Source organism: Columba livia, chromosome Z (assembly GCF_036013475.1).
Source record: "Columba livia isolate bColLiv1 breed racing homer chromosome Z, bColLiv1.pat.W.v2, whole genome shotgun sequence".
Taxonomy (NCBI): domain Eukaryota; kingdom Metazoa; phylum Chordata; class Aves; order Columbiformes; family Columbidae; genus Columba; species Columba livia.
The window spans coordinates 36,402,837-36,426,012 of NC_088642.1; the positions used below are offsets into that span (position 1 = coordinate 36,402,837).

The following is a 23,176-nucleotide window of genomic DNA, read 5'->3' on the forward strand; positions in this document are numbered from 1 at the left end:
TCCCATTCACATACATTTTGTTTGCTATGTGCTATTTAGGAAAGACATGGCTTCCCATTCCACCCACTACAAAAGGCAGTCACCATAACACTCAACGTAATTTATAATTATAAGGCATTTTTTCACAGTTACTAGGCTTACCTAACTTCAAATGCAGTATGCACTCACAGCATGCACACACATTACACACAGGCCATCAGCTGGGCTTGAATGTCAACTCTGCAAGTTCACAGTGAAGAGTTTTTACCACTTCAGCTACTGAAGTAATTTGAAGTGAGAAGCTGTTCTCTTCATGCAGACTGGCCCAAAGGAGTTAACAATACTATAGGCAGCAGATAGCAGGTATTTATGGAAAATGGAATCTTCATATAAACAGATATTTTATAATAGATTTATATAAAAATATGTACCCCCCACATATGGATGATTATATTTTTGTACATATACAGCATTATTGTAAATAAATGCATATTAATCTGACAGACTGTGGATTAGTATTTATAAACACAGTATAATCACTGCGAGTATGCTGCCTCTTCACGCGACCTTCTGACCTTGAAAGGGAGGACCTGTGTATGTATACACTATGAACCACATCAGCAAGGAACCAAAGCAGCAGACCCTGTAACCTCTACATGAGGTTCAGCAGTTAGAAAATGCTGCACAGGTCCCCGGTGCTAAACAGCACCACCTGTTTTGAAGAACCATTCTTGAGGAGGCGTAAGCTGGGTTTATAGCCCTCTGCCATGTCTGAATTGTGGCATCACACCACCGAAGTCACTTTCATGCAGTATGCTTCTTTGCTCTCACAGCAGAACAGTGCAAGACTGTATGTGCCTGTCACAGGAAGACAGAGCCACTCCCTCCATCTTGTTTGCCACCATTTTCAAAGTGCTACCGCCATATTTCTCTGTATTTACTAGGAGAAGAGAAATCTCCCAGTATTTTATGACATTTACAAGCATTGTAGGCCTTGATCATTTTGCTAAGACAACAAATTAGAAATAATTTAACCTAATACTTTGTCAACATGAGTTGCCAAAGCAGCTCCTTGTGTATTTATTAGAAGATTTTTCTATGCATAAACCACTGTTTTTTTCCCAGCATTCCACTACTCTATTATTTTACGTGTACCGAAAACTACACATACACTATTATTTTCTAAACATCAGAAAATGTATATTTTGCCATTGCTTCATATTAAACACAATACACCTACAGCTATATTAAGAAGGTAAGTCAAAGAATACAACAAACAAAAATAAGAAACCATAAGACTGAAACAATTTTGCTACAGTCAAGTCAAAGAAAAAAGACATTCTAGTGAGTCAAATCCTTGAGAGAACTCCTGTCCATGCCAGTTTAAAGATTGCTGAGCACAATCTCTGTACAGAATAAATCCTTCACATTTTATCTACAGCAACACCGCCCAATGGAAAGACTTCATTTATTTCAAACAAGAGATATTCTAAAAGAAAGGCCTATACCACTTCAACAAATCAAAACCCCCGTATTAAACACTTGCCAAGAATGTCTCTTTCCTTTAAATAATTTCAGATTTGTACCTGAGAGACAAAAAAAAGTTCTTTGGAGGGGTCTAACTCTACAGGGGACTTCAAACATTACTATGAAAGTCTTGCAACATTTCTAACAGAAGTCTCACAGAATTTGAAGCTCCCATCACTTGCAGGCAAATTACTTCAACGTTTTCTAGTAGCATTTACAACACTTAGTAATTCACCAAACCTTAAAAATTTGCACCAAAATTTTCTCTGCTCATTGATTTCCAAAAGCTATTTTTATGAGGCAGTACTGTATTTGGTCTTACTCTACAAGATATATTGCACTTGGATTCCACAATGATTGGCTTCACCATAGGGGCCAGCTGTATCAGTAGACAAGCTATGGTACTTATAATTGCTGTTACTATATCTTTATAAACATAAGGAGGACATTTGATTTGGGTATCACTATATCAGGCAGAGTATAAAAATCTAATAAATTCCTCAAGTTTAGATTTTTCAGTTATATGGACTCTGCAGTTTGACTGCTACTACCTTTCTCCTTGCTACCAGGCAATTTCAGAACTAGATCCAGCTGCTCTCCATAGAAGATGGCCATCCTTTGGAAATTATTAAAACACACCATAAAGTATTAATAAGTATGTAGTGACTGTCTCCTTTACCACCATCACCCTGGTAACATCTAACTACACAGCTAGACCTCCAGACACTTCATGGATAAGACGCACCACAACAACATTTTGATATATTAGAATTTACATGTATTCAGCAGCCAAATAACTTGGTGAAAGGCATGAAGAACTAAGACAAAAACTTATTTAATCCTGTAGTTGCATCTCAGTGCATTTTGCGTTCTTGAGCTTAAGTGAATCCGAAGTATAGTGATTCTTTTTTTTTTTTTTTTTTACCAGAGGAAGAAAGAAACACTCTGGGGACAGGACCTGCCCAACTAAATGGGGCAAAGTATCTGTTGAGAGACTGGCCAACCAGGTAGGGAGAGCTTAAAACTAGGAACGATGAGGGACAGAGCAATTACTCAATAAACAAGTAAGGAAGCTGGGGACAGGGCAGGCAAGGCAAGGGCCCTGGCTGATGGGAACACAAGGGCAAAGCCACACAACTGGGGTGGTGAAGTGGAATCCCTTTAAGCACCAGCACACAAGGAGGGAGGTGCAGCAGAACAATCTCATGGGGAAAGCTCTCAAGCCTGTGTGGGGAATCGGCACACCTGAGTGCCTTGACACTAATGCATGCTGCATGGAAAACAAACGAGGAGTTAAAGTGTGTGCAGTCATGGGGCTACAACCTCATTGAGACCACAGAGAAGTGCAGTGGGATAGCTCACATGACTGGAAAGCTACAATTGAGAGAGAATACAGGTATTTTAGGAAGGGCAGGCTGGGAAGGCAAGGAGGGGGGGTTGTCCTTTACGTAAGAGAGCAGCTACAGCGCACGTAGCTTTGCCTAGGAGTGGGTCAGAAGTCAGTCAAGAGCTTGTAGGTGAAGATTAGCAGGCAGACCAGCATGTGTGCTGTTGTAGTGGACATCTGCGAGAGACTTCCTGATCAGGAAAAGGAAACAGATGAGACCTTTTCCAAATAAACGGAGGAAGCCTTGTGTATACATGCCCTGGCCCTCATGAGGAACTTCAGCCACCGTTGTATCTGCTGGAAGGGCAATACCAGGACAAAACATTCTAGGAGATTTCTTGAGTCCTCTGATGACAACTTCCTGACACAGGTGACTGAAAAGCCAACAAGAAGCGGTACGCTGCTGGACCTGATACTTACAAAACACTGGTTGAGGACATGAAAGTCAGAAGCAGCCTTGGCTGTGATGACCATAAGATGGTAGAGTTCAGGATCCAAAGAGGAAGGACAAGGGCAAAAACCAGGACCACAGCCCTGCATTGCAGGAGAGATTTCACCTTCTTCAGACATCTGCTGCAGCAACAGGTGTGGTTGCTCGTGCAGTAGGACACAGAGGTTCTGCTCTCTTTGCTTGTTAGATCTCTCATCTATTGGCAGTGTCCTAGACTGCTGCTGGCCATGGTCTCCTCCAGGAAGAGAGGTTGCCTGAAAAAGGCTGTGGCGACTCAAAAAGAGACCTTACCCCGAACCATGGCTGTTCAGGTCACTGGCTGGGGAGAGTGCCAGAGCCTGTTGCTGCCAGGGGAGGGAGGCCAGAATTTGACCTGTGTGCGGTGTGAGCAGGTGCAAGGTCTGCTCAGCATGGTTGCAAAACTCAAGGAGGAGGTCAAGACACTAAGGACCATCAGGGAGTGTGAAATGGAGATAGACTGGTGGAGTAACTCCCTGGCGTGCCACTCAGAAAGGCCTCAGGGGGATACCCCCCAAAAGGTGGCAGACCTCCTACCTTGTCGGGCAGAGCTGGAAGACCCAAGACAGCTCCCTGCCCTGTTGCTGTCACGCAGAGTTAAGTGACCTAAAAGATGAGGAGGATTGGAAGCGAGTTCCCGTTCGGAATCACGGGAAACCCCCCTCCCTACCTGCTTTACTTCCCCAGGTGCCCCTCCATAACAAGTTTGAAGCCCTGGAGCTTGAAGAGCAGGTAGGTGAGGTAGGTGAGGACACGGTGCAAGATCCGCCTACAGGGACACGTAGGAAGAGGCAGTTAACTCCACACCTCAAGACTGCCTCTGACAAGAAAGAAAGAAGGGTGATTTTAATAGGCGATTCCCTTCTGAGAGGGACGGAGGGCCCAATATGAAGAGTTGACTCTCATCACAGGGAAGTTCGTAGCCTACCCAGGGCCCGGATCAGGGCACTCCCTGACTTGGTGCACCCGACAGAGTACTACCCACTGCTGATCTTCCAGACAGGTGGGGAGGAGGCTGCATCCCACAGTATGAGGGGCATAAAGAAAGACTTCAAGGCTCCGGGACGGATGGTGAAAGAGTCTGAAGCTCAAGTGATTTTCTCGTCACTCCTTCCATTTTTGGGTGACAACATGGGATGTAATAGAAGAATTCAATCCGTAAATGATTGTCTTCGAGACTGGTGCTACAGGCAGGGCTTCGGATTCTTTGATAATGGCTGGATTTATAGGACACCAGTCCACACAGTGATGCGTGGGAATGGTTTATCCCGCAGGGGCAAAAGGATGCTGGGTCAGGAATTAGCAGGGCTCATTTGGAGAGCTTTAAACTAGACTTGATGGGGGATGGGGTTCTAGGTGGGCTTGCATCAGTGGGGCAGCATTCTAGAATTGATGGGGACAGGGAGGCCTCTCAACCCCTAGGGTGGAATCAGTATGCTCAGCTCGCTCCCTGAAATGCTTGTACACCAATGCACACAGCATGGGGAACAAGCAGGAGGAGCTAGAAACCTGAGTTCGGGCAGGAGATTATGATCTGGTGGCAATTATGGAGACATGGTGGGACAGCTCACATGATGGCTATGTCCTCTTCAGGAAAGACAGGACAGCCAGGCAAGGTGGTGGAGTTGCTCTTTACGTGACAGAGCAACTAGAATGTATTGAGTACTGTCCTGGCACAGATGAGGAGCAAGTTGAGAGTGTATGGGTGAGAATTAAGGGGCAGGCTGGCAGGGGAGATACTGTTGTGGGTGTCTATCACAGACCACCAGATCAAGATCAGGAAGCTGATGAGGCCTTCTACAGGCAGCTGAGAGCAGCCTCACAATCGCAGGCCCTGGTTGTCATGGGGGATTTTAACTTCCCTGATGTCTGCTGGAAGGACTACTCAGCCAGCCAGCCACAGTACAGGAGGTTCCTCCAGTGCATTGAAGATAACTTTCTTATGCGAATGGTGGAAGAGCCGACCAGTAGAGGTGCACTGCTGGACCTCATCCTCACTAACAAGGAGGTTGAAGCGATAAAGGTTGAGGGTTGCAGCGACCATGAAATGGTGGAGTTCAGGATCTTGTGTGGCAGGAACAGAGTAGCAAGCAGAATTGCAACCCTGGACTTCAGCAGGGCAAACGTCGGCCTTTTCAAGCAATTGCTAGAGAAAATCCCATGGGCAAGGCTGCTTGAAGGTAAAGGGACCCAAGATAGTTGGTTAATGGTCAGGTATTTCTTCTACCAAGCTCAAGATCAGAGCATCCTGACATGTAGGAAGTCAAGGAAGGGATCCAGGAGACCTGCATGGTTAAACAGGGAAATGCTGGGTAAGCTCAGGTGGAAGAGGAGAGTTGACAGATCATGGAAGGAGGGGCTGGCCACTTGGGAAGAATATAAGGCTGTTGTCAGGGGATGTAGGGAGGCAACTAGGAAAGCTAAGGCCTCGTTAGAATTAAACCTGGCACAAGGGGTCAAGGACAACAGAAAGAGCTTTTTCAAATACGTGGCAGATAAAACTAACACCAGAGGCAATGTAGGCCCACTGATGAATGAGGTGGGTGCCCTGGTGACAGAAGATACAGAGAAGGCAGAATTACTGAATGCCTTCTTTGTTTATGTCTACTCTGCCGGAGGCTGTTCTGAGGAGCCCTGTACCCCTGAGACCCCGGATGAAGTCAGGACGGTGCAAGAATTTGCCTTGGCTGATGAGGACTGGGTTAAGGAACAATTAGGCAATCTGGACATCCACAAATCCATGGGCCCAGATGGGATGCACTCACGGGTGCTGAGGGAGCTGGCTGATGTCATTGCTGGACCGCTCTCCATCATCTTTGCCAAGTCTTGGGAGACAGGAGAGGTGCCTGAGGACTGGAGGAAAGCTAACGTCACCCTAGTCTTCAAAAAGGGCAAGAAGGAAGATCCAGGTAATTATAGACTGGTCAGCCTCACCTCCATCCCTGGGAAAGTAATGGAACGACTTATCCTTGGTGTCATCTCGAGGCATATCAAGGATAAGAGGGTCATTAGGGGCAGTCAACATGGCTTCACCAAGGGGAAGTCGTGCTTGACTAACCTCATAGCCTTTTATGAAGATATAACGAGGTGGATAGATGATGGCAGGGCGGTGGATGTGGTCTACCTTGACTTCAGTAAAGCATTTGACACAGTCTCCCACAGCATCCTCACAGCTAAATTGAGGAAGTGTGGACTGGACAATCGGGAAGTGAGGTGGACTGTGAACTGCCTGAAGGAAAGAAGCCAGAGAGTTGTGGTCAATGGGGAAGAGTCCGCTTGGAGGCCTGTATCTAGTGGAGTGCCTCAAGGGTCGATGCTGGTACCAGTACTATTCAATATATTCATCAATGACCTGGATGAGGGACTAGAGTGCACTGTCAGCAAGTTTGCTGATGACACCAAGCTGGGAGGAGTGGCTGACACGCCAGAAGGCTGTGCTGCCATTCAACGTGACCTGGACAGGCTAGAGAGCTAGGCGGGGAAAAATTTAATGAAATATAACAAGGGCAAGCGTAGAGTCTTGCATCTGGGCAGGAACAACCCTAGGTTCCAGTATAAGTTGGGGAATGATCCATTAGAGAGCAGTGTAAGGGAAAGGGACCTGGGGGTCCTGGTGCACAGCAGGATGACCATGAGCCAGCACTGTGCCCTTGTGGCCAAGAGGGCCAATGGCATCCTGGGGTGTATTAGAAATGGGGTGGTTAGTAGGTCCAGAGAGGTTCTCCTGCCCCTCTACTCTGCCCTGGTGAGACCACACCTGGAATATTGTGTCCAGTTCTGGGCCCGTCAGTTCAAGAAGGACAGGGAACTGCTGGAGAGGGTCCAGTGCAGGGCAACCAAGATGATTAACAGAGTGGAGCACCTCCCTTATGAGGAAAGACTGAGGGAGCTGGGTCTCTTTAGTCTGGAGAAGAGGAGACTGAGGGGTAACCTTATTAATGTTTACAAATATACAAAGGGTGAGTGTCATGAGGATGGAGCCAGGCTCTTCTCAGTGAAAAACAATGGTAGGACAAGGGGCAACGGGTTTAAGCTGGAACATAAGAAGTTCCACTTAAACTTGAGAAGAAACTTCTTCTCAGTGAGGGTAACAGAGCACTGGAACAGGCTGCCCAGGGTGGTTGTGGAGTCTCCTACTCTGGAGACATTCAAAACCCGCCTGGACACATTCCTGTGTAGCCTCATCTAGGTGTTCTTGCTCTGGCAGGGGGACTGGACTAGATGATCTTTCAAAGTCCCTTCCAATCCCTAGCATTGTATGATTCTATGATTCAAGTTTGGGATGACAGAAAAACTGTGAGGAGAAGCTGATACACCAGACAGTTCAGCCACTTTTCAGATGGATCTGGACAGCCTGGAGAAATGGGTTGATAAGAGAATCTTGTGCAGTTCAACAAGGAAAAGTGCAAAGTCCTGCATCTGGGGAGGAACAACCCCAGGCACCAGTAGATGCCAGGGGCTGCCTAGTTAGAAAACAGCGTAGCAGAAAAGGACCTGGGGGTCCTGGTGGACACCCAAGCTGAACATGGACCAAAAGTGGACCCTGTGGCAAGAAGTCCAACAGCATCCTGGGCCGCATTAAGAAGTGTTTTGCCAGCAAGTCAAGGAAGGTAAATCCTCCCTCTCTACTCAGTGCTGGTGAAGCTACATCTGGAGAACTGTGTCCACTTCCAGCTTATCCAGTACAAGAAAAATTTAGACGTACTAGAGTCAGTCCCGTGCAGGGCCACAAAGGTGCTTAAGGGGCTGGAGCATCTCTCATGTGCAGAGAGGCTGAGAGAGCCTGGAGAAGGCTCAGGGGGGAACTCGTCAATGTGGCTTAATACCCGGACTATTTAACATGGCAAAAGACCACACAACTTTAATTACACACACTAGTGTCTGCTTCACTTACAAAACCAGATCTTCCCCAAAACCCTGGAATTATGAAATCATAATTTTTCAAAATGGAAAAATACACAGCCCTTAGTAATCAAAATGCTGATCTGAGCTTTCACAGTAGTTATTTTGGGTGAAGGCAAACCATAAAATATTCAGGTCCAACATAAAATTCATATTTAATTTACCAATATAAGAAACTGAGTTGACCTTGGAATTTCCACTGTGAGAGTAGTTTTTGTTAACAGCAATTACTAACATGGACTTTGTAATTTACAGCAAACATTATCTTGTACTTTTTAATACACAACCCAATACTTAAATACTAAAAACATGCCAGGCTTCTGTAATAAAGTCTGATAGAAGCTGTATTTGATCTTTTTTAATCTTATCTCTCTCAAAAGATAAGCAAACCATGAATGTGCTTATCAGAGATTCATATTTAAAAAGGCACGTACAACTGATTGTTACAATTATTTACTAAAACCAAGACTCAGCCTTCATAATACATTGCACATCAGTTAAACTTTTAACTGATACATCATTAGTGATTAAAGTTCAGTAGCAGCACAAAGATTAATCCAAGTATTCCACCCTCAGTTCACTGGCCAGAGAGCAAGTAACAACCTACTAGTTGATTAACTATTATATCACTAGCTGATGCAAATAATCCTGCCTACCATTTTATGATTTTTTTTTTTTTTTCCCCAGAAAAAGATACCATATTCAAAAGAAGGCAAGTAACTGCTCACTAACCTCTGCTTCAGCTGCTTGTGATTGCAGGAGCTGTCGAATACGAAGAATGTCCTTCTCTATTTGTTGAATTCTCGCCACCCTCGCCTGAAACGAATGCATTTTCATGTTTGATTTTGTTCAAAAACTCCTTTTACATACTGTATAGAATGACAGTATGAAGAGTTCTGTGCAAATACCGCTGACTACAAAACAAAACTACTTCATTCATGCGCTAATTCAAATGTTCATAAAAAAACACAGGCATGATTGCAAACACTGAAAACATAGCGAGTAGTTCGGTTTTTAATAAAACTGATACTCGTTTGGATATAACAGGCCATCACACGGTATACACTCAAGTACAGGAAAATGCTCCAGTTAACTTGTACAAACTTCCTGTTTCTGAAACTGACATTTTGTGCAGATCTTTGACTTGATCTCCAATATTAGACTTCTACTTGCCTTGAAGAGATTTGAGGGAGACTTATATTTGCGGAGTTTCTTGAAGGTATGAAATTCTGAATTACTTCTATTATATTCAGGTACTATAATGATTTCAGAGTTTTTCTTATGCACAGCCTCTGAATATTTTTCTGCTCCTAAAAATCTCAAAGAATTTACAGGCCGAGTATGAAGAAGAAAATGACATACTGCTTCTTTGGTTTGCCTGGGATATTATAGAAATTTCTGAATCAGTCTTTTACAGCCACATTGGTACTCATTTCCCACTGCAGCCATTCTGTGGTTAGTAAAGGGTACGATAAAAACCCAAAATGTTACAGGATACATATACTCCATAGAAGTTGTACTGTGAGGCACAGGATGCATTATGATTCTGTGAAACAGTAAGCATATGAAGTTTTATATTCGTGTATAAGCTTGATAATAAACTGAAGTTATGTAACTTTAAAAGTGAGCAGAAAGTAATTAGTCAAATAGTATCAGGATATGAACAGAACAATGAACTGATTAAGTAGTACTGTTTGTGTGATGGACAGCTTAATAAAAAGGACACATAACTGAAAGAAAAATCCTGATTCTTTCTGCCTGGTTAATGTTTACATTATACTAAAAAAGGAAAGGCTTTGGGCATCTAGTGGACACCGCAAGGACCAGCACTATAGCCAATCTTATTTAATGTCTTTATAATCTGAAAACAGAAATAAGATGAACTTTCAAAAGGTGCTAATGCCAAAAGATACACATGGAATAGAAACACAATGTTATATAGAAATTTTAGAAATACAGAAAAAAATAGCATCACAAAATAGAACTAATTCCTAAAACATGCACCATAAGCAGCTACAGGAAAAGCATCATAAATATTAACATTAGAGATGCAAAGTGATGAAAATTAAACTATAAATTTGATTTGAATTTGTAATGCAAAGTATCAGAAAAAATGCCAATAAAACTGGAAAGCTGCACACACAGAAGTTCCAGCATAACATGAGGCAAACAGATAATTCATCCCCCCCCCTCTTTGCTCCTAGATCAAGAAATCCTTAAGTACTGATGCAGCTGCCCAAACTGAGACCCACTTCTTAGGGAAGTTTAACCATGGCCCCAGGGAGGCATCAAAGATGTGAAAAGAAAACTTCCTGCCCTGGTTAGGCCCTCAGACTACTATCCTCTACTAATTTTTCAGGTAGGTAGTAATGAGAATGAAAAGGAAAATCCAAAGGCAATCAAGAGAGACTTCAGGACCCTGGGATGACTGGCTGCAGAATTGGGAGCACAAGCAGTGTCCTCCTCTGCTCCCCAGTTGCAGCGTATGACGAGGAAAGATGCAGGAAGACCCAAGAGATCAATACCTGACTGCGGAACTGGTGCCACCAGCAGAATTTTGGGTTTTTTGATCATGCTCAGTTTACATGACACTTGGCCTGCTGGTAACAAATGGGATGTACCTGTCTCAAAGCTGGAGGAAGATCCTGGGGCAGAAGTTAGCAGAGCTCCTTGAAAGAGCTTTAAACTAGATTGTAAGGGGGAAAGGAAGGAAACCAGACACAGCAGAGGCAAAGCCAAGGGCAACATGCCAGCATTTGTGGGAAGGGGTGCTAGCAAGGCCCTTCCATCTGCTGTCTCAGTGGAGGTAGGGGATGGAGAGCCATGTGGTAGAAAAACACAAGGGTTATCTATGTGTTAGAAACCATGGAAGCCCCTGATGATGGTCACAAAGGAAATAGTCCTCACCAGAAAAAGGTGTCATGATCAATAGTCCAGCTGAAGTGCATCTATATGAATGCACACAGCATGGGCAACAAAGAGGAGCTGGACACCATTGTGCAGCAGAAAAACTATGATGTAGTTGCCATCACAGAAACATGGTGGGATGACTCTTGTAACTGGAGTGCTGCATTAGATGGCTGTAAACTCTTCAGAAGGGATAGGCAAGGAAGGAGAGGAGGTGGGGTAGCCATGTGTGTTAGGGACTGTTTTGATTGTCTGGAGCTTGATAAGGGTGATGACAGGGTTCCACATCCATGGGTGAGAGTCGAGGGGAAGGGCAACAAGGCAGGCACCCTGGTGGTGGTCTGTTACAGACCACTCAATCAGGGTGAAAAGGCAAATGAAATATTCTGCAGTCTCCTGATCGCTAGCCTTTGTTCTTAAGGGGGACTTCAACCTACCTGATGTCTGCTGGAAATACAACACAGCAGAGAGGAAGCATTCTAGGCTCCTGGAGTGCATGAAAGACAACTTGCTGACACAGCTGGTTAGAGAGCCAACTAGGGAAGGAGCCCCACTGGACACGTTGTTTGTAAGTAGAGAAGGGCTCATAAGCAGCATGTCAGCTGGAGGTCACCTTGGGCATAGTGACCATGAAAAGATCAAGTTTTCTACTCTGGGAGGAGGAGGGTGGTCAGCAGAACGGCTACGTTGGACTTCCAGAGGGCAGACTTTGACCTGTTTTGGAGGCTGTTTAGCAGAGTCCCTTGTGAGGCAGTCCTGAAGGACAAAGGAGTCCAGGAAGGCTGGTCACTCTTCAAGAAGGAAATCTTAGAGGCGCAGGAGAAGGCTGTCCCCATGTGCCAAAACATGAGCCGGTGAGGAAGAAGACCAGCCTGGCTGAATAGAGACCTGCAGCTGGAACTCTAAGAGAAAAAGGAGTATGTATAACCTTTGGAAGAAGGGGCAGGCAACTCAGGAGGATTACAAGGATGATATGAATTTATGCAGGGAGAAAATTAGAAGGGCCAAAGTTCAACTAGAGCTGAGCCTAGCTGCTGCTGTAAAAGGGGACAAAAAATACTTCTGTAAATACATTGGCAACAAAAAAAAGGCTAAGGAGAATCTCTGTCCTCTGGCGGATGCAGTGGGAAGCATATTGAGAGAGGACAAGGAAAAGGCTGAGGTACTAAATGCCTTCTTTACCTCAGTCTTTAACAGTAATACCAGTTGTGCTTCATGTACACACCCCCCTGAGCTGGAAGACAGAGATGGGGAGCAGAATGAAGCCCAAATAATCTGAGGGGAAATGGTGAGTGACCTGCTACACCACTTAGACACTTCAGTCCATGGGGGCAGATGGGATCCATGCAAGGGGCACTGAGGGAGCTGGCAGAGGTGCTCACCAAGCCACTTTCCATTATTTCCATCCAGCAGTCCTGGCTAACGAGGGAGGTCCCAGTTGACTGGAAGCTAGTCAATGTGACACCCTTCTACAAGAGGGGTCAGAAGGTGAGGGGTCTGGAGCACAAGTCTGATGAGGAGTGGCTGAGGGAACTGGGGCTGTTCAGCCTGGAGAAAAGGAGGCTGAGGGGAGACCTTATAACTGTCTACAACTACCTGAAAGGAGCTTGTAGCATGGAGGGTGTTGGTCTCTTCTCCCAGGTAGAAAGTGATAGGATGAGAGGAAATGGCCTTGAGTTGCACCAGGGAAGGTTCAGACTGGGTATCAGGAAAAATTCCTTCATGCAAAGGTGAACAGGCTGCCCAAGGAAGTGATGGAGTCACCATCCTTGCAGGTGTTTAAAAGATGTGGAGATGAGGATCTTAGAGACGTGGTTTAGTGCTAGATTTAGGTTATGGTTGGACTCAATGATATTACGGGTCTCCTTCAACCAAAATGATTCTATTATTCTATAATGAAAATATATTCCTGGAAATAACTGTGCATTGGTCAAGTAATGCATGACTGACACTGTCTTTAAGAATGGCTTGAATTTCCCCTAAAATTAGTTTCTTTCTGCATAACCAGCAATTTATTCTATAAAGTGCATCAAGAGAATCTAAGTATCTGTACATATATTTTTGTGCAGACAAAAAAAAAAAAAAAAAAAAAAATTATATATTGCATGATTGGCCCAGAATCACTGATGGAGTCCTCAAAAAGGACAGGAATTCAATCCACCCTCCTAATTTTAGTCCAGAGATGTAATCACCAGACCATTCTTCCTTATCTCATCATCTGTATTAAAGAAAAATTGAGGAGTTATTAACTGAGAGCATTATTCGTACCAAACACACTGTACAAGCAGAAAAAAGAATCCATTTCCTGCCACAAAGGCATACAGCCTAATGCCAAATACACAAAACCAGAGGTACACAATTGAAGAAGCACCAGGAATGGTTTTAACTTCAGAACCTATAGGAGAAACATCGCTTTTTATTCCTGTTTGTTCACAGCATATTCCCAGTTACATTTACTAATGACATTTATTAACATAAAACTGTTGAATAAAGTAATTTAACAATTACAAGTCACCAATTATTTGGACTTTACCGCTTTAGTAAGACTTATAACAAAAAAAAAATTCTCAATATTCACAGTGATAGAAAAACAGTAATTTTCTAGAAAGTAAAAATAAAGAATATTTTGTTCTAAAACACTTCTCTTTTTTTTCCAAAATAAAATATACATGACAGACAAAAATATTAATGGGTTGGTCAACATTTACAAACAAGACCACTGTATGCAGATAACAGTGCTGAAATCTTAATCTGTGAAAGACCCCGGAATCCAAATTTTCACATATCTTTAGTGGTCTGCTGTTCTAGCAAACTTTTAAGGATCCTGAGATAAATTCTCATATGAATAATCATTTCTTGTGAGATATTAGGTAACTATAAACCTAAAAAAAATATCAGATCCTTCTTGTTCTGGCATGAAGGAAAAATAAATGTCTTGGACACAGGACCTGAGGGAATACTAAGTACGTTCACTGATGACACAAATTGGAAGGAGCTGTTGACATTCTCAAAGGCAGAGAGGCCCTACAAAGGGATCTGGACAAACTGGAGAACTGGGCAATCACCAACTGCATGAAGTTCAACAAGGGCAAGTGCCAAATTTTGCATGTGGGACATGGCAGCCCTGGCTGTACATACAGACTGGGGAACTGGAGATGCTGAAGAGCAGCTCTGCAGAGAGGGATCTGGGGATTCTGGTCTATGGCAAGTTGAACATGAGCCAACAGTGTGTCCTGGCAGCCAAGAGGGCCACCCATGTCCTGTGTGCATCCAGCACAGCATTACCAGCTGGGTGAGGGAGGTGATTGTCCCGCTCTGCTCTGCACTGGTGCGGCCTCACCTGGAGCACTGTGTGCAGTTCTGGGTGACACAGGATAAAAAGGGTATAAAGCTACTGGAGAGTGTCCAGAAGAGGGCTACAAAGCTGGTGAAGGGTTTGGAGAGGAAGCCGTACAAGGAGTGGCTAAAGTCACTTGGTTTGTTCAGCCTGAAGGAGACTGAGAGGAGACCTCAATCGCAGTCCACAGCTTCCTCACAAGGGGAGGAGGATGGGCAGGTGCTGATTCTCTCTAGTGACCAATGACAGAACCTGAGGGAATGTCAGAAAGGTGTGCCAGGAGAAGTTTAGGTTGGACATTAGGAAAAGGTTCTTCCCCCAGAGGGTGGTGGAGCACTGGAACAGGCTCCCCAGGGAGGTGTCACAGCCCCAAGCCTGACAGTGTTCAAGAAGAGACTGGACAACACCCTCAGACACATGGTGTGAACTGTGGGGTTGTCATATGCAGGGACAGGAGTCGGACTCAATGATCCTTGTGGGTCTTGTCCAACTGAGGACGTTCTATGATTCTATGATAAATTCTATGTGAACACAATTTAATCCTTGGAACTTTTACAGAAATTAAAGTTTGCTTCTTCTTAATAATAAGTATAAATGCCACAACATGTAAACAGTCAAAACACAGACAAGCATGGCTTTGGTTTTTCTACCCCAAGAACTACTGTGTGTAGTTATAAACTTCAGGGTAGATATAATTACACTGTAGTTATACACTGCAAGTAATTAAGCATGGTAAAATGAATTGCTAACAGTCTTCTAATGCATTTCTGAGTGACTGTTACATACAATCTTCACAAAAGATAACAAATGGTGAGTTGCTGTGAGTTAACTTGCTTCAAAAGAAAAGGTTAAAGGAAATAATGACACATGAAAGAGGGAAGAGGTCCATGAGAAAGGGTGGCTAGTGCAATAACTACTTGAACAACAGAAGGTTATCAGCTCTTTCACAGAATCAGTCTTTGTGACTCTTAATACAGAGATGTCTGCAATGCCACATTTCATATAGCTGAACCATTCTCTCTCTTCAATCTGCATTTTGCATTGAATTGTGTGTCACAATTAGTTAGGGAAGGAAACCACAGAGCAGAAAGTTGAAACACCAGGAAATTCATTACACCTGCCAAATATGAAAGGTGCAATTTGCACCTTTAAGCATCACAGTGAAATAATCCAGAATTTGCTTTTATGTATTCGTACACCAATGAACTTCTACAAAGTTTTGGCACCTGTTATTGGTAAAATAAAACCAAAGGGAATTACCACTCCAATTCACAAGAAGCACATGCAGAAGTAGTTACCTCTCATTTTCCCACCTTCATATAATCACAACAGACAGTGTAATTTTTTAAAGTACATGTTATACACATAGATAGACAACAAAACAGTTGTGATAAAACCATGGGGTTATTAATTCCGAAAACCATAAAATCTTTCAATGTCTTCTTGGCAAATTGTTTCTCTGAAAAAATTCACTTATTCTCTCCCTGACTGCATTTAGAATTTTGCCAGCAGCCTACCCTACCTATTTAGCTTACTTCACCTTACTCTAGCTTAAGCTTTTTAGCAGCAAGAGAACTTTCCCAGAAGTTCTGTAACAGGGCTAAGCAGACATCCACAGACAATCCTGACTTTGATCTGCCTTCACCCAGGACTGGCTGACACCATTTGTATAGCTGAATTTGTGCAGGGCATCACCACTGCTGATAAACCTCCATAATGCAGTAATATAGCTTCCAGATCAGAGCCAGTTATTATCCAGGCACATTAAACTTGGGTCTGACAGAGTAGGTCTACATAGGCAAAGCCCTACACAGTCTTTATGTACACACCTCACAATTGAAGGATATCTCTTCTCCTAAATACTTACAACCATATGAATTTTCAGAAAAGTCCTACTAAACTGTTAACTTTGAAACTTAAAGCAGCTTTTCTAGTCACAAACAAAAATAGAAATGTTTCCTTACGTAGCAAAATTTTGTGTTGAGTAAACTTGGCGAGACAAGGCAAGACTTTTATTGAAAGTAACATTTTTGTATTTTTGTAACATTCACCATTTATAAAAATATCTTAGCAAGCTGGTTATTTAACATCTCTGGAAATAAATGATAACAATGCAAATTGTCGCTTTGTTACTGTGGGGGGAATAATTTTTATAACCAGCAAGCAACTGATCTCTCCATTTACAGGTTCCACACAATTAGATTAGAATTATACTTCCAAATGGGTGTAACACGATTTGCATATAGAATTCTACATCCCCATCATGAATGCAAAACAACTCTTGGTGAGAGCAACCAGCTTCCAGATATGTATATGAATTACATTTTACTTGAATACCTTGTTTGCAAAGATTATTCTTTGATACGTGGTTTCTGGTTAAAGGAACTCAACCATAGTAGCTGGATTTTATTTTGAACTTAAAAGCATGAAAAAAACCAAACATGATAGATATAAAATAAAGTAGTTGTAAATACTTGTTTGTTTGAAGCTAAAATGGTAATAAAAATAAGCAAATAATAATTTTAAAAAATATATTTTTTAAGAAATTGTCTACATCTGTGTACTCACAAGTCTTCTTTCAAAACATGCAAAGGGTACTTTTTGCTGTGTAGTTATTTCCTATGGCCTGATTCCTATTTTTGTATTTGAAAGGCTAACTAAATGCTCTAAGGTATCACTGTGTTTACACACAGTTGTAAGATACAACTACCAATAATTTAATAAAAATGCAGGAAATTTTTTTTTCATCCCTTCTAATAACGAAAGACAAACTATACCTGTGCTCGCTTCTCCATGTCCTGACAAGTACCTAGTTGTTCCTCCATTGCAGCTCTGATTTGCCTTGCCTCATACTCCAACTGCCTTCTGGTCATATCTGTTTGTAAGGAGAACTGAAATTAAAGTACAGAGAAGGCATTTTAGTAAATAATGTTTATGTGAACTATATACTTCTCTGAACATAAGCAGAACAATTACTTTTCCACACCAAAGTTCATAAACAAAACACAATTACAGATCCCTAAAATATGACTGCATTATTAAAAATAAGAACACATACTGTTGTAAAACCAACAGACTACCACCAAGTTCTGTCAAATGACTATATTACATAAACGTTGTGACAGTGTAATTCATTACGTGCCTGGAACATCTGGCTACTAAGATCCATCAGCATACAAACAAAACTATAATGCATGCCATCTGAATTAGTATTTTCAGAAATATTCAGAGGTATCAAACTACTGCACACAGTGACGGTTTTCATACTACTGCTATCTACCCTATTTTTAACTCTCCTGTGGAAAAAGCACAAGTGCTCAATTCATGCACAACACAACTTAAGAGAAGACACTACAACTGACATGTTTTTCAAGACAAGAGCAAAGCACTTCACTAGTTTTGGACAATTACTCAGTTTGCAAATGAGTCTCCAAGAGCGGTCCTTCCAGCAGACTTCCCCAAGGTCAATTTAGAGAGTCAAAAAGAGACAATCATCTATCTACAAATATGGGAAAAGCAGGAAAAAAGAATGGGAACTGTCCCTCTATTGTGGCTGAAGTAAGTAGCACGGAAGAGCTTTAGTGTAGATGTTAAGTAAGACATTCTAATCATAAGAAGAGATAAGTTAAACTGATTACCTATGAAACTAGGTAGACAATCTTAAAACCTAAAACAGAGTGACTCAGATACAGCTGACAGTGCCTTTGGGGAGGGACTGCCCTTCCTCAAGATCCTTTTCAGACCTCCTTGCCTTGCTTCTGGGGTTCTGATAAGCTCAGTTACAATTCAGTGTTAGATTTGCTCAAGTCCAGCTGCTTCACTGCAGTTACAGAAACATTTCCACTGTCTGTTTCCACTTCCAGGAGGCTGACTATTCCTGATCAGGTACGACTGTAACAATGGGCAACCAGGACTTCCCAACACTGTATGTGTCAAGGAATGCACTGCAAATATATTCCAGCTGCTGAGGTCTGACAACAGGAAAAACTGTGTTATCTATGATATCAGATATCTTCGTTAGTCGAAATAATTATGACTTGAATGTAAACAGTTTGGAGATGCCAAGGTAAAAGCATGGAGCAACACCACCTACACAGGCTATAGCACAACTTTACTTGCTGTTATTAATTGACAGCTCCTGTCTAAGTTGTCTCTTAGGCTAAAATAATCCATTAAATAACAGAATGGATGGAGAAAAGACCTTTGGGGAGAGAGTTATAGAAGCAATGTACTGACATGTAATTAATTTGTCATAACTTTTCAGTGCTTTTCTCTATCGCTGGCATTTATACTGACAGGTATGAATTTTAATGTGTAAAATTACATACGAAAAAATGCATGATTTAGGATAAGGTTGGCTTTACATAGTGAATAAATATGTTTTAAATTAAAATGATAGTAGAGAACATCACCAAATTCATAAAATATACACAGCATCTAAACAAAGACCATAGCATCAGATACATGACTAAGCATACCGAAGGTACTTACATTTTCAGTAAGTGGGAGACTATCAATCCTTTTAGTCAGGTTCTGAAGTTGGGCATAATACCAGTCCTTTTCTTTCTCTTCCTTCTCAAGCTCCGCAAGCAAAAGAGATCTATTAAAAACAGAAGGAGGAAATGTCTCACTAGATAAAGACCTCATTACCATATGTGGGTACAGAAACAAGCATTGATATCCACAAAAGAAGTTTAAAAGAAAAACAAAGTTTGAAGAGGGCATTAAGCAGACATTTGCGAAGGTGGGGGCAGTTCCCTGGTCCCAGCTAAACAACCTTTCCACTCCTCTCTGCTAATCAAGTCACTAGCTTCTTGTATATCAGGACCACATCTATAGAAGAGGAAAATACCTACATTGCTCTACAAAACCATTTTGAAACCTAAAGCTGAGGTATTTTGTGAAAGCAAAAAAGTTAGTCGTGTGCTAACTTGTATCCTGCCTCTTTTAAACAATATGCTTTGTACAATGCATCGAACTACATTTAAGGGCCTGAATTTTGTAGGAGCATGTACATCCCTGAATAACGTTACTGAATTAAATTCCCATCCATCTTCACACTGTCTCCTTCCTAACTTTGCCACCTTTACCAAAACTATGGGTAACACACACAAAATTAAGGTATTACTATGAGTATTAAAAACTACTTCAAAGAGTGTTTTCCATCAAATGTTATAGATAGGATACATTTGCAATTGTTTAAAACATTTAAATAGGTGCCATAAGCATACTGTGTTCCTGAATAATATATGAGGAAAATTAATATATGCAGAAGAAAATAATCTATTAACAAATTTTATATACTATTTTATCAATCTCGCATGAACTACATTTACACAGTTGTAAACTTTATCAATATAGATATAGTGTTTACTGTTACAACACTTTCAAAAGGTATTAACATTTTCAGGCAAAATCTGGCTAGGAGGGGTATAGAGAAAACCCACTCTTGGTTGGTTTTGTTGTTGTCATTGGTTTTGGTGAGGTTTTTGTTGTTGGCTGGTTGGTTTCGGTTTTTTTATACACAAGTTATTGATTTCTTATAAATGTGCTTTGTGAGCACTCTTCTGCCTTCTAACAATTTAATACTGCTCACTAGCATTCATGGAAATGTTAAAATTAAGACTTAGTCAGAGAAGAGAGAGCTGCATACAACCTTTTCCAGTATTAGTCCCCATAATTTAACTTCTGCATCCCCCTCTCTAAACACAGGTTGTGGATTTTCTGAGCAAGAGCTAAATGAACATTTATCAAGCACACGAACACATTACAGATAATTACTGGAAGTTGTTAAAGAACAAAAACACAGCATACAACAAAAAACACAAACTTCCCTGACTACTTTGATAATGCATCCTAATCGCTATTTGAGATGAAGATACTCAAACATGCACGGGAGAGAACTTCACGCAGAATAAATAATTCAACAATACGTGTTTTAAAAGATCTGTTCGACCTAGTTCCTGCTTTAAAAGTGTTTCAAACTAGTTTGATGACTTGACTTTTATATTCCATACCCAATGCAAGTGGCCTGACCAGTGTTCAAATGGAAAATTAAAATTGACAAAATCCCTCATTACAATTGCAAGAGACTGAAAAATTACACACATTTAAGAGTGCTAAATGTTTTAAAACATGGATAGAATTACACAAATTTCCAGATTTGATTCAACAGTTATGTTGAAACAGAATTATTTTAAGAATCTCAAGACTACACACTGAGTCATTTACTGGGCAGCTTTAACAACAGCAAAGTATACAATCAAAATTGATTAAAAGAAACAATAAGTGACAATTACCATACCATGGCAGGTAAGTGTAGCAGGATTACAGGAAAAGAGTAATTCCTCAGCTACAGGGATGGGGCTGGCAAGAATTCCTTAAGTCCTTTAGAAAGACTGAAAGAAAAGCTAACAGATGGTGCTCAGGGAAGCCTGTGAGGAAAGTAGGTATTTTTGGCCTCCCACCTGCCCCTCCTGTTAACACACGCCCTGGGCGCCTGATCACATTCTGCAAGACTCCCCCTTTTTTCCACCTTGGGTGCTCACGCGTCAGTTGTGTCCAGTTTGTGAAATCTAATTTGCAAAAACACAATTAATGCAATCCTTATAGAAAGTATTTTTACTGTATGAGGATTTGCAAATGTAAAAGGACTAATTCTGCATCTGGATGTCAAAGAACTGGTAGTAGAAGCCAGAGGGATTACTTTTGGCTAAGTGAACATGTGACTAAGATTCTCTTGTGAAATGTGGGGTTATTCAGTTTATGAGACACTGTGTCATTCTATCTGTTTTGACATGGACAGTTGATGCTAGAACCAAGAAGAGAACTTAGGAACCACCAGTGCTCCATAAACAACATAATGTATGACCTGAAGGCAACTCCTTTAACGTAATAGTGTCATTTTTGCTTACGAGTAATGCTTTATTTGAGATTACTAGTTTTGTATCACTGCTTCATGAGAATTCAGGTTTTAACAATGTCTTAAGGTCTCTCAGCAGGAGCCTTGAAGAGTTGGTACAACTGTAGCAGGTTGCACTTCTATTTCCTTGAAAATAAGCAGCAAGTCTCTGTAGATGTGTCTGATAAGCTGCTCCCCACCCACATGACTATCCGACACTATAGCAACCAGAAGTATAGCTCCTTCTCAGCCTTCTGGAACTTCTTGAGGTTAGGAGGGCATTTAAGGTAGCAGAAGTGTTACTGATTATGGAAAAAAAAGTGATGGAATAACCGAGCTGGGTCTTTCCACCTTTTTAAACCCTAAAATTTATATCAGGACTTTCACAGTATCAGAGAAAATTCTGTTGTCATACGCTGTCAAGTTCAATGAGAATGCAACAGGGCAAAAGAAGCACACTTCTGGAACCTTATTTTTATGAGTTAACAAAAAGTTTACCATTTGAACTGCTTTTCTGAAGGGTGGTTAAAGACTTCTCTAATGTGGTGTATTTTTGAAGCTCCTGACAATAGATTAAGCTGAATGAATGCAGAAAACTGGTTTATTCTTTTGGAAATATTTTCTGCATAATTATGTCAATGTTATGCCCAGTTAAAAGGGAAAAGGGAAACAAACGGTATGCTACCCTACTTGCATTATGTGAATTACAAAGATAATTAATATTGTCACTTCATTTAGAATGTGATAAGATCTTGAAAATAAAACACTGCTGATAGATGCTGTAAAGACTTAGGTAAGTCACTTAGTCAAAGGGATGTAAGAGAGAGAAAATGCTCAAAATCAACATTAAGAAAATAAAACAAGGAGTGGTGTAAACCAGAAGGAATAAACACGGTATACAAACATTTTCAGAAACAATTTATGATAAGACTATAATCTTATTTCACAAAGGTGAGATTATTAAATTCACTAAATTGCAAAAGGTAAACCAACACAAAAAGTGACCTGCAGTGTCCTCTGAGAAGTTCAGTTGTTGGTACAGTGTCTTACCACATACACCCAACAAATGGCCAGAGAGAAAGCAGGAGATATTTTTAAAATAATATATTATAAATTGGTAACCTAAAAACACACACCTCCTACTTTTTCTTCTTTTTTTTTGGGCTTTGAAATTAGAGAAGTAAGCAAATGAGAAACAAGCACACAAATATATCTTCATTCTGGTAAGTGAACCATCTGATTAATTTTCTTCCCCTCAGAAGATCACTTCTAGCTAAGCTTAAGTAATTTTTTCAATACAAATGAAATTTCGCATTTTTTCTTGTTTCTAAGTTGTTTACACTAACAAACAGTGAATTAGTTTATTAATAAACATCTCATTAATTTGCCAATGCCCTACACAACCCCTGAAACAGCATGAAGATTACGACAGTTTGGATCATCCATGATTTCACTAATAATGAAGCCAGATGTGATCTGGCCATGCCTATACAGACCGTCTTCACAGCACAAATCTCTACCCCGTCAGCTGCAACAGTAACACTGCCTAAAGCTCATCTGAAATAAAAATATCCTTATCGCCTTTTTTCAGCACTACTTGGAACAAATACCAGTTCACTGCCTACACTGTCGTTATCACTGAGAGCAACGTCCAAAGAACTTATCACCTTAGAATTCAGGAGAGTCAGAAAGAATCACAGATCCTACATCAGATTTGCTAACCACCATGAAGAACTTCAGCTTCTATAAATTAATACTCCTTGTTCC

The 23,176-nt window shown here is 41.4% G+C and overlaps 1 protein-coding gene across 7 annotated transcripts in view; it reads right to left on the reverse strand.

Moving 5' to 3' along the window:
- The window catches only part of APC (APC regulator of WNT signaling pathway), a 100,196-nt gene that overhangs the window by 23,924 nt on the left and 53,096 nt on the right, over positions 1 to 23,176 (reverse strand). For 5 of the 7 annotated variants that reach the window (XM_065045394.1, XM_065045395.1, XM_065045392.1 and 2 more), the window contains exons 5-7: positions 19,000 to 19,108; positions 17,286 to 17,399; positions 8,997 to 9,080 (exon numbers count right to left, since the gene is read on the reverse strand). In XM_065045394.1, coding sequence (XP_064901466.1) covers positions 8,997 to 9,080; positions 17,286 to 17,399; positions 19,000 to 19,108 — 307 coding nt within the window. The remainder of the gene's footprint in view (positions 1 to 8,996; positions 9,081 to 17,285; positions 17,400 to 18,999; positions 19,109 to 23,176) is intronic. The other 2 variants (XM_065045398.1, XM_065045397.1) reach the window with 1 other exon arrangement.